At 39.5% G+C, this 12,656-nt stretch overlaps 1 protein-coding gene across 4 annotated transcripts in view; it reads right to left on the bottom strand.

The window, feature by feature from the left end:
- NKAIN2 (sodium/potassium transporting ATPase interacting 2) overlaps positions 1 to 11,172 on the bottom strand; it is a 1,025,502-nt gene extending 1,014,330 nt beyond the window's left edge. For 3 of the 4 annotated variants that reach the window (XM_023230729.1, XM_023230731.1, XM_023230730.1), the window contains exon 1: positions 10,773 to 11,172. Coding sequence is in view for 2 of the 4 variants with exons in the window: in XM_023230730.1 (XP_023086498.1) it covers positions 10,773 to 10,826 (54 nt within the window). In the remaining 2 variants the exon portion in view is untranslated. The remainder of the gene's footprint in view (positions 1 to 10,772) is intronic. The other variant, XM_023230728.2, reaches the window with a different exon arrangement.
- Between the last annotated feature and the right edge of the window lie 1,484 nt (positions 11,173 to 12,656).

Here is a 12,656-nt window from a genome sequence, read left to right as displayed (position 1 = left end):
ACTTCGTTCCCTTTTAAATGATCATGACTGCAATACAGCACTGCAGGCTAAGAACCATTCCAGGCAAATGTTTTTCAGGGTCTTCACCTCCCAACATCCAGGGCAGGGTCTGCACATCTGGCTCTTCATCCATTGCATGTAACATTTTTATTCACATTACAAAAGATTAAGTTAAAAGATGTAGAAATATGCAACGACCCTAGTTTGTGTGTAAAGTTTGCATCAAATCACTATATAAACTTCAAAAAAAATTCACTGGGGTTTATTTCTCTCAGTGTAAGGGAAAAAAATATGACACGAGTTTAATGTACTTAACAGAGTGTGAATAAAGGTAGGTACAGTAATACAGTGATAATTAATACCTCTTTCTTATGAAAAGAAAGTGAAAACCACAGGCCTCCCTTAAGGATTTTAATAAAAGAGGAATATAATTAAATGTCATCAAATATTGTTGTTGCAAGATTTATATTTATTAAACGTAAACTGAACTTATGCTATTTGCCTGATTTTTAAGGCAGCTTTTCAAAATAAAAATAAATCTATTAGAGGACAGTCTATAAAATGGTAAACTGGAAATGCATTGCCCCATATATCTAAGAGCCTGTGAAACTTCCCAGGAACATTTTTGATAAAACCACAAGTATGTTCTTAAGAAAATTAATCTATGAATTCATTCATGATAATTCAATTTATTGTGGATTCCAATTCACATTGGAATAATAATAAACATTGTTTTAAGTACAGTACTTAAAACATTGTTTTAAGTACAGTACTACTTAATGGCTTGTGAACTGTTAGACATTCAGGAGTTGCACCCACCCCTCCACATCCTGCCTTGTAGGAAAATGAAGGAAGCCTTTAACTTCAGGTGCATAGAAAAGGCAAACTCATAAATGTTACTGAACAGCTATAATTTAACTACTATCTTTTGGGTGAATAAAATGGAACCATATTTTATAAAACATGGTCAAAAATGAAACTCCATTAATTCCTGTTGATAAGGGTGAAAAACACATAATCCTATACATCGCTCCAATATTTGAGAAAATCTCAGGCTATAAGTTCACTACTCACTAAAGTTGTGAGCAACTTTCATTTAAAAAGAAAAAAGACAAAAAAAAAAAAAAAGGCTCAGAGCTCTTTATATACCAACTATGTATCATCAAATCTACATTTTGAGATGAGTTTCACTCTGTTGCCCAAGCTGGAGTGAGTGGCACGATCTGGGCTCACTGCAACCTCTGCCTCCCAGGTTCAAGCAATTCTCATGAATCAGCCTCCTGAGTAGCTGAGACTACAGGCATGTACCACCATGCCCTGCTAATGTTTGTATTTTTAGCAGAGATGACACTTTGCTGTGTTGGCCAGGCTGGTCTCGGACTCCTGACCTTAGGTGATCTACCAGTCTTGGCCTCCCAAAGTGCTAGAATTACAGGCATGAGCCACCATACCTGGCCAAATCTACAATAGTTTCTAAAAGGCTTCAAATATGTAATTATGTAACAGTTCCCAGTAACTAGGGGTAAACATATCCACAAACCCTAATCTCCTCCCTGCACTTCAAAGCAATCAGGTAAAACCTTCATATAGCATCTCTTATAGGGTACCTTATCTCTAGCTTACAGACTAACAAGAAAGTGAGGTCAGAATCACTATGCCTACCAGGATGAATTATGATTCCCAGGAACAAGGTGCCTTCCACCACTGCAGGTGCCATAACAAAAGAAGTGCTCAACCCCAGGACAATCAGCACAGCCCTTCTCCGGGGGCCAAGACCATAGAAGGCAGCACTCCAACCCAGTATAATTTTCTCTTCTCCTTGTGGCTTGCAGAGGTTCTTTCAACTTTTGTGTCCAAGTGGTGTCAGAGACTGTAATACAAACAATACTCCGGGTGATCCACCTTGTATATCTCTTATGGCTACAAGCCCGTGTAGGTTAGGATATTATGAACTCCCTACCACTGAACAATTCACATGTAACATAGACCCTTCCATCATTTGATACACAGCTGTCAGTTAAAGGATTTGAAATATCTCCTTATTCTGTTGTGTAATTAGCATAATACAGATGCACACAAAGACTTCTGTTAAGAGTAGGGTGTACCAATTTGATTCCTCCATTTCAAACTAAGACTCATTTGTTTCCAAATAATGCAACATTGTTGGGGGTTTTAAATGTGTTACTGTTTTAGAGTGTAATGCATTGATTAAAAAACAAAAGTCAGTATGAGGACTCTTCACCACTCCCCCGCCGAAGGCAAATACGTAGGCTGAGATGCTGGAAGAGCTAGCGGGGTCAGAGATGTAGGATACAGACATTGCTCCTCATCCACTGCCTTAAAACGAAAGTGCTTCTGCAAATGCCCTCTCCAAGGTGTTCTGGAGTTCTAAATATCAGAAGTTCCAAAACTAATGCAACACGTCAACCTCTTTGCCATATCAGCAGTTGGACTTGATTGAGTTTCAGTTAAGGGTTTTTAGTGTTTGAAACATAATTTCAAGAAACTCAAGAGAACATACATAATATAAAATAGCCAAGCGTCTGAAAACAAGTTTCTGTTCATTTGTTTTAATAACTTGATAATATTTTATACTCTTAAACATCTTTATGCATTATTTGTTATATATCTGTTTAATCAGTTGAGTTTCTGTACTGAATTCTTAACCTTTAAATAGTGTTTAGGCAATCACTGAATATTAACTTGTAGACCGCATCATTAGCCTGGAGTAATATTTCACTGAAAAGTATTGCTGAAAATGCTAGTTCCATGGAAGATTAATAGGGGATATCAGAAAAAGACATTTCTTGGTTCACTGCAAGCACTCTAAATATTTGCTGAGTTAAATGGAATTAAGCAGGGGTTTAGTGCAGGACTTCCTGTAGCTGCTAATACGCTAATATGCACTGTGACCCTTGAGGGTGGGGGTGGTGGGAGGGATAAGAGTTCTTGCTCAGTACAATGACTTGCTGAACTAGTGTCCACAGAACACAGTTTTAGAAATACTGGCCTGAAGAACAATGTTGACTTGTTTGTAAAATCCAAGTTTCATTTTAATAAATACTTAAAGGAGGTATATCAGGCACATAGCATACTATTTAGTTCAAACCACTTGTACCTAGTGTTTTAATCCTTATTTATACAGCCTCACAAAATTTATGGGTGGGTGAAGAAAAAAATGATTGTATGAAAAAAAAACTAGTTGTTCTAACCAGGGCCACTGGCCATAAACAACCGTATAACTACTCCTGAGCTCACTAGATGAACTGTTCTGAAAGGTTAAACCATTAAAACTGCAAAAATACTAACTTTAAGCACATTCTTTCCCCTAGATACTTCTATTCTATAGGATAAATAGGTCAGGAATTATTTGCCCTATTTTTCAAACGAGGAAACAGCACCCAGAAATATAAATGTCTCGGGCAAAGTCATAGTTATTTAGCCACCCAATACAGAAGCACTAGACCCCTTGGTATATTAAAATCCACCTTCTAACTTAGCCCAGTACTTTTTCAGCATCTCTCTCTCTCTTTCTCTCTCTCCTTTCTCTCTCTCTCTCCTCCTCTCTCCTCTCTTCCCTCTCCTCTTCTCTCTCTCTCTCTCTCTCTCTGCCCCCAGGGCTGGGCTTACCCTAATGAGTGGCTAGGCTAGTAAAGAGAGGCAGGTGAAGGATCCAATTATGTTCTAGCATTACCAGACATGAGGGTGCTTGCTTTCAGATTCTTCTGTATTTCAATTCATTGCAAAGACACAAATGCGCTGAAAAGACCTTGCATTTCTCCTATTTAAACTTCTGAATAGAACTAAGCTGGAAGTCAGAAACAGGTCCTGGAGAAAAGTTTTCTTTCATATCAGTAGCAGGCCATAGGAAGAATTGAGTTAATTATTTAGTTGGATTGAAGAATTTCAAAAATAGGTTCATGTTCTCTTGTAACACCATTAGGAGAAGACACATATTATAGGCCAACAGTCTCAAAATGTGGTGCCTGATCATCAACATCAGCATCATCTGGGAATTCCTTAGAAATAGAAATTCTCTGGTCCTGGCACAGACCTCTGGAGTCAGAAACTCAAGGGAGGGCCCAAAAATCTATGTTTAAAAATCCTGCAGGAGACTCTGATGCACACTTAGGTTCAAAACGTGTTCAAGGATATTCAATACATATTTTAAATAACATATTTACTCTCTTTCTTCCCAAGTACAATAATTACGGCAAATGTTATTGATCAATGGTGGTCTGGATGAATTTAGGATCTGGAGCATGTAAAAAAACAAACAAGCAAACAAACAAACAAAAAACAGGCAAATAACATAATTGCGCACTGGCCATTCATTAAGGAGTGGTTTTAAAAACAGCTGTATTTTTTTAAAAACGAATGTATGTTTTCTTTCCATATAATCCATTTTAAGCATACATATCAAATTTCTAAGACCCTGCTGCATGGTTATCTGTCAAAAGTCGACCCAAATGCATGGGAACAGCAATGGATACTTGCTCTGAAGAGGGGAGCTTCCCCTTCTGCCCTTTTATTATCTAGTCCATACACCAGCTGCTCATAGTTGTCAAACCCCAAGATTACCTAAGTCGGTCAGGTTTGGACAGTAGCCTGATATCAATCAACCCCACCCCTCTGAACCTAGGTGTTGACTAACGGGTCACTAAGGAATTAGTAGGTAGGTACTTAATTCCTTCAGTAAAACAAACATGAGAGGCTGCTATGGTTTTATTTCACATGGAAGGGATGCAGTGTGGCACAGGTTCAGAGTCAGGCTGAGATTCAGACAGATTCAAACCCAAGCCGGGTTTGAACCCAAGCTTCTCCACTTACTAAGAGGGTGACTTAAAAACACAGCTGAACTTTTCAAGGTCTCCATCTCCTCCCTGGTAAAGTGAGGATATAAATATCTATTACCCATCCCTTAGGATTACCGGAGAGGATTCAGTGGAAAAAAAAAAAAACAAACATATTTAGCCAAGAATAAGCTTCCAATAAATAATAATAGTTTTCATTATTGTTTATTTTATAAAACTAGATTTTAAAAGCATAACAAGTTATTTAAAAATGCATGAAATGAAAAAATAATTTATTTCAAAATGCACATAAAGATCAGTTTATATGTAGCATTTCAAGGAGTTTACACAGGGATCAAGTTAGCATGTGATCCACAAGTAGTTGAAAAGGTAAAAATTGTAAGCCTTTGAAGTTACCTTATTCTTATTCCAGGTTGGAAAAACAGAGAGTCTATATCCTGCATAAGACTAAATCTTAGAATATTCCTATAAGCTAGACTCAGTGACTGTTTTATAATTTAAGGAAAGAAAAAGAAAAATACTTATTTCAGGAAGATGAAGCTAGTAATTTCTTTATATATTGAGCATTTTATATCTAAACATAACTGAAATATTTTTTAACAAAAGAAAAAAAGCATAACAAATTTATTACATGCACACATGTGCACAGGAGTATTACAAAGTATGAACTGAAATACTAAAAGAAGAGAAAACTAAGTTATAAATTTCATTTCTACCATAATCTGGAGAAAGAAAATGATATATAATTTTATCTTGTTCCTTCATAATTTTTAAATATGTTTTAATATCTTGGGGATGCTAAGAACAAAGGCTTCATATAATTTTATTTCCATCCTATAGAAATTAGGAGTAAGTAGAGCACTTATTCTATCATTGTTACGAAAAAAAGCAGCCCTACATACATTGTATCTTGATGGCTTATGTATTTTATTGTATTGAAAATAAAAAACAATCAAATTTTCATGAGGGGAAAAAAATAACAAAAATCAGAAGAGTTCATTATATCAGAAAAAAAAAGGAAACAAATATTTTTCCTATGTGTGTGTTTCATTTCTGACATTTGTGTGTTATTGGAAATAGCGTAATTTCCATTAATACCAATATGAGTTTCAAAACTGCTTATGAAAAAATGATACTGCGCTGTTCGAAATTCTACCAAATAACAAAACTGAAATACAACCTTTGGAATTTTAGGCATTATTAGTATATACAAATATTTAACGCTATTGGTGCCATAATTTTTGTATTTATATTTCCAGAATCAACATAGAAATGTTAAAATATGTTTCTGTCTCTCAGATTTTATTTCTCTCAAGCACATACATTTTAAAAATAAAAAACAAAAAATGAAGACTTCCTATTTTAAGGAATCCCTGACTTCCATTCTGAAATTCTTGACTGGGCAAGTAGAGAATCTGACCTCAAAGTAAAGCAGCATCGGAGGTAAAGGAAGTAGCAAAGCACATTTGCATTTCTGGGTCATTACCCACATACAGGCCCCACGCCAGAGACGACTCTGGCATTCTGCAGAAAAAAATGCTGCCCATCCAAGCCTTTATTTGAGAAAGCAGGGAACAGCTCCACATGGGTTGACTTTTTGAAACTTTAGCTGTATTCAAGAAAAGAAGTCGCTACCTGCTTTGTGAACGAAGAAACAGAGCTGGACCCTGGAAGAAGTTTCTAGTATCTCTTGGTATATATAAGACAGAGCAGAGTAGTGTTGAATTACAGGGAGGATAAATCAAAAACAAAACCATGTCCAACAATATTCAGGATGCATAAATAGAAAACATTTAAAAAGAAGAAAGTTATCATTTTACAACTTAGCAAACTCAACATATTTTTACATAAGTTTCTAAAGTATTGTATGGAGATTTTCAGTCATCTTCATGAATAAGTTTGGTTAACAACTTCAAGATTTTATCATCAATGGCACCTGAATCCTAGAAAGTTAAAATTCTCTGAGCCAGGAAGTTTTGCGGCAGATAAAGTTCTAAAATTCCGAAGAACTGTCAAACTTGTCAAAAGTATACTAGAAATATCATAAGATTCTATCTGCACTTTTCAAGCTACTTCATGGCAATGCTTTATTTTCTAAAAAGTAATAAAATAGCATGATTATGAACACTGCATAAAACCACGATCACTGAAGTATTCCCTAATTATAATAAAATTGTTTTTAATTTAGTCTACACTCACGACATTTGGAGAAAAAAAAAAAGTGTACCTTTGAAAATGGTTAGCAATCCTGAGATAGAAAGTAACTGATCATTCTTAATTAAGTTTCAAATGTAATCCTTCACACAGCTGCACACACAATGTGTACTAACCTAATTGTTAGTTGCACCTGCTCCAAGTTAACAATATTTCATACAGTTCATGGCAACAGTGGCATTTTTCAAGTGTTAATCTGTGGAGTGTAAATCTAAACTTTCTTTCAATAGTTTATGACATGTTTTGCACCACCCAGGGGTCTAATGTACAAAATAGGGGATTTTGAGTTTCTTTACTTGAAAACGAATCTGTCCTTTCAGTATAAATTAAGTTATATTCTTTCATATGTTAACAGTATTTTTTCACACTGAGAGATATCAGAGGTTTTTTTCAACATTTATAAAAGAACTCCGATTCAATCACACAATGGGGTAAAAATGCCAAAACTTTCACAACCTGTTGAAAGTTACAAATAGTAAATAAGAAGTTAAATACTTCTTGTCCTATACCACTACAACCACCACTGCAAATGCAGTAATGATTTTTGTTACTATCTGAAATCTTCAGTTTCTGAGTATTAAGGACAGCAACGATAAAAAGAAAATTACCTTCTTGAGATTATGAGCTTAAGCTCTGGATTCTGCACATGGAGTACATCTGCTTCCAGAGATCATACTCCTTTACGTAGGAATCACCCTAAAATCTGAAGTTGACATAACCATACAACTCAAAGATTTTAATTTATGATATATATGGAGACATTTTTTCATAAAATGGAAGTTTTGTATTGAATCTCTATGGTATGAAATTCTAGTTTCTTGCTTTATAAACGGATTTCCTGATTTTTGAGAAGAGTGTGTGTTTATCTATACTTGTAGTCTGCCAAACATTAAATTAAATGTATATTTAACTAATGTAAAGCACAGATACAGAATTCTGACAGGTAAATGTCTCTGAAGAATCCGTCTCTGTCCCTCATTTGTTAAATTGTCAAAACATCGTGTCTGGTCTCATAAAAACCTAATAAATGAGATTACCATATCCACAACACCAACAGCCACCTCATCCTCTCCTAAGATTAGCTGCAAATTGGTGCAGATGTAAACATCCCCTTAAGTTTATTTAAAATACAAATACTTTGCTTAGAGGACAGAGATTAATGTTTCCAGAACCTTAATCAAGTCACGTAATAAAGAAACGGAATAAAATTTCTAACTTAGACTCTCTTTGGCCTCAATTGATTTTAAGAAATCTAAGATTTTTCCCGTACAGTTACAAAAAAAAGATGCCCAAACGTTACGAGAACACATACTAAACACTTCAGAAGTAACCAAAACTGGGTTAACTTTTATTTCAGTCAATGGTACATGAGTCATAACTTAGTCTAGAAACCTGGTTTACTTGTAAAACAATCTACTCATAATAGCGCAAAGACACGAAAAGTTTTTAAAAATCTATTGAGAGCAAAAGGAAAACATACACACCCACCTACTTTTTTAGTGCAGGGTTTTGCAACTATTAATTTGCAATAGAATTATTTTATTTAAAATCAAACACTGTATTTCCAAAAAGCAACAATTACCAAGAATCTCTGAGGTCCTTTTAGGTGTGATATTTTCACCCTATGAAAACAATTGGATTTTCTTTGTCCTTTGTTTTTTGTTCTGCATCTGCATTAACATGGCTGCTAATTATATTAGCCTGGTGGCACATAAAGTCTGAATGGTCAAAATCACATGATTCTTATAGAACATAAAACTCCTTAGGATTCCAATGTACACTTGCTTAGACTGTGCTCTTCTGTATTACAGAATCTAACTATTCTGTTAAAGAATCTAACTATAATTCAGAATTTCTGTTTCATAAGTGATGGTGCAACTCTCCAAGACACCACTGTGTGTATGGATGCATTCATGTAGTCAAGAGCATGTGCACATACACACATGTGTGAGCACACAAAAACACAAAGGAGCCTTTAGCTTTATCATTCTACTTTGAATAGTTTCCCTACTGGTATATTTATGTTTTTCTAAAATTAAGTTCTTGAGGAGTTTGTATTCATCACACAAAATGTCATATAGATCTAGTGCATACATTTGCCATAAGAAAGCCCTATTATATTAAATGATTAGAAGTTAAATCACATTTTTCAAATTTTAAATTGAAAAGAGCATAAGAATGATCTACACACCCACTCATTCTCACAGTTTTATGCTTTCACACAGTGAATCAGCAAACGTATTCTTTTCTGAATGATACATATAAAAAAAGGATGTTTTGAAAACCTTTATACATTTTGGCAGACTTGGCCTAATGGGTTGTTTAACAAAGTAAACTCCCTCATTGTTCTGGTTAGCTTTATTATTAAGAGTAAAAACCCTTTATTGCAAAACTTATATGAATCTGTGGTACAGAAAAATAAACTGGTTTACACATCATTGAGAAACTACTACATTCTGAAAATTATATTTATAGTTCCATCTTCTTTTTCTTACAACCAAGTGCATAAGTGCATAAATCACAGATCAAAATAGACACCATCAGATAACTTTCATGGGAAAGAAAAACATCCTAAGACAACACACAACAAAAAGCACTGTTTCAGCTAAATATTAAACAAAGCAGCAATAGCTAACACTCACGGGCTTCACGACAACTGATAAACAAGAACACTTAAGGAATTCCTCTGTCAGTTTCAATGGCAAATCCTTGCTCTTTTGAACACTTTACTGATTGGACACTCAAACATCTTCTGCCTTGTAGTCACCTCAACCTTTATGAAACAATTGTTGAAAATGTAGATGACTAGTCCAGTTAATTTACACTTTCTAAGGAAATCTACTTAACGACAAGTGTGAGCAAGTAGCTCGTACCTCAAATTAACCACTTAGAGTGGTATATTTTTCACTTCTCAACTCTACTCAGACCCTCCTTCCATTGCCCTTAGGGAACTGAAATTCAGAGACATGACGATTTCCACTATTGGTTCCTTGCCTCTTTGCAACTGTACAATATTCTTCAAAAAGTATATACAATTCCCCATCCTATAGGATCAGACAACAGTATCTATTTCAGGAGCAATAATATGCAAAATGTAAGACAGAATATTTTTTCTTGGAATTGTCTGTTAATTGTGATTTAAAGGTACTGGTTCTGTCTATGACAATGGTGTTGCTGAGTTCATCTAAGTATTTTTGTTCAATCTGCATACTTTAAAAACTCAATGTGGCTTCTAAATTAGACTGTTGTAAGGATACAATCTGCCCTGAATAGTGGTTTTTTAGAGCATTATACTTAAACACAACATTTTCCTAAAAAACATGTCTATGAATAAACAAAGATACTGCAAAATTAGTATAGAGAAAAGTCCAAAATTCCATATTTCTCTGTTTAACACCTGTACAGTAAATTGTAGGTGACAATCACGTTGTTACATGAATAGGAATACAAAGCATAAAGAACAAGAGCTACACCTTGCTTTGCCTAAAGAAATTAAAGACAAGTTTAACCCGCACCTGCCAAACTGTCTTAAGAGGAACACAAATAGGTGGGAGCGGAAAGGCTCACCTCTCCTGTACCCCAGAGTGCGTCTCCCTGAAATCATCTTAAATATAGGCAATATATCTGTCACCTTCTCTTTTATTTTTTTCTTCCATTCTAGTCAATGGCAGACCCTTTACTGCACTCCCGTGCCCATTATCTCCAAGACACATTACAGAATAAGGGGACCCAAGTGTCACTTACCAGTTGCATGCCACAGATAAAGATAAGCGTGCACCTGCCACTGCAATAACCCATGGTTTCCGAGACCCCTGCCACAGCCAGACTGTCCCACGTCGGCCACCGTCGAGCCCCCACTTTATCCAATCAGATCGCGGGGAAGGACAGGCAAACCTGCGGAGGGCTCGGGGGCTCCGGGCTGCTGCTGCCAGCGTCCTGGGAAGTGACAGGCATTAGGACCTGCTGGTGCGGCGGCGGCGGCAGCTCCAGCCGCGCCCGCCACACATACCTTCACTCGCTCGGTGCACACGCCGCGCCGCAGGCAGTGCCGCCTGCGGAGACGCGCCCGGGGCCCGCAGGGGCAGCAGCGGCAGCCTGGCAGCGCCGCCGCGCCCTGGGGCATCTGGCCCCCGAAGTTTCGCCCCCGCCGCTCCCCGCGCCGCTCGCCTCACGCCCCCCAGCGCGGCCGCCGCCCGACGCGCGCTCGCCCTGCGCTCTCCGCGCGCCGGCTCCGGGGGCGGCAGAAGCGCGCGCGGGCCGCTGCCCGCCCCTCTGCGCAGCCCGCGGCTCTCTGCGCCCTGCGTTGAGGGGCCTGGCGGGCGGGGGTGGGGCTGGGAGCGGGGCGCGGGCCGAGCGGAGGCGTCCGGGCTGCGCGATCCCCAGCGGCTGCTGCAGCGGCTGCTGCGCGCAGTGATGCGGGTCCGCGCCGCGTCCCAGCAGCGGCGCTGCCCCTCCCTTCGCCCAGATGTGTGAATCCTCCTCCTCCAACAAATCCTTCAACCTGCTCCCCGCCGCCCCCTCCCAGGGGGCCAACTTTGAGGACTGCCGGGGCTGCAGCCCAGGCGGCCGCTGGTGGCGGTGTCTAGGCGGAAAGGAGCGGCGCGAAAGCGGCGGCGGCGAGGACCGGGGCCTCTGGGCGAGGAGTCTGGGCGGCATGACCGCGGTGTCCTGAGCTGGATTCGGTCCTGCTCCCGGAGCCAGAGCCGGAGCCGAGCCGCGGCACTTTGCGGGAGCGAACCGAGTGTGTGTGCGCGCGGGCGCTCGGGGGAGAAGGGACGAAGAGGAGGGTTAGTGAGGGAAGTAGGCTGGGGTCATAGAACAAGGGTGCAGCTGAGGCATCCAGAGCGGCAGGAAAGACCGAGTGGCGGAAGGGCCAGAGGTGGCGAGGAGAAGGGGCGCGGCGGCCCCAGACGCACCGCCCAGCATCCGGCTGCCCTGAGCTCCCTAGAATCTGAAGGGCTGGAGCGCGGAGAGCTACGGAGTCGACCCTGCTTGGGGAAGGGGACCGAGTTGCTGCTGGAGTTGGGAAAATTTAGCAACCGGAGCGAATAGGGATGCAATGAGTTGCTGTTGCTGCTGATGTTGAAGCATCAAACTGTTGTTTGTTTTCACTTACAATATTGAAGAGTCGGAGACCAGTTTAATACTCAGTTACTTCAGCCTCACAGACCGTCCCGGCTGGGTGTGGATTCCTAGTGGAGAGGCTCCAGCCTTCGCTGAGCTCCCGCCTGAAGCTGTGAAGCGGCTGCTACCTGCGGAGCCAGGCTTCGGAGCCCGCTGCTGCCACCTGCGGGCGGAAAGCTGAAGGGCGCAATATGCTGTCCCAAGTGGCTGCCCTGGGGCATGGGTATTTAGGACCAAGTTTCCTTTTTAGCCCGGGCAGCAAATGAAAACTAACTTTTCCAGGAAGTGAAGATGATTTGTTGAGATCCACTGAGGAAATGACTCATTGGGGTGAAGTGCCGCGATTGATAAGAGGATGGTTTAGGGAGCTAAATAGCAACCAACTCCCTAGCACCCTTCTTAAGAGATTAAGATGACAAAACCACATCAAGCAGAGAGCTTTCTGTAGCAAATGGAACTTGGCGCCTAGTGAGAAAAATGGCATTTGTACAGGATAAAGTTATG

The sequence above is a fragment of the Piliocolobus tephrosceles genome, chromosome 5 (genome assembly GCF_002776525.5).
Source record: "Piliocolobus tephrosceles isolate RC106 chromosome 5, ASM277652v3, whole genome shotgun sequence".
In the NCBI taxonomy this organism is placed as follows: domain Eukaryota; kingdom Metazoa; phylum Chordata; class Mammalia; order Primates; family Cercopithecidae; genus Piliocolobus; species Piliocolobus tephrosceles.
This window is presented reverse-complemented; position numbering and strand designations above follow the sequence as displayed.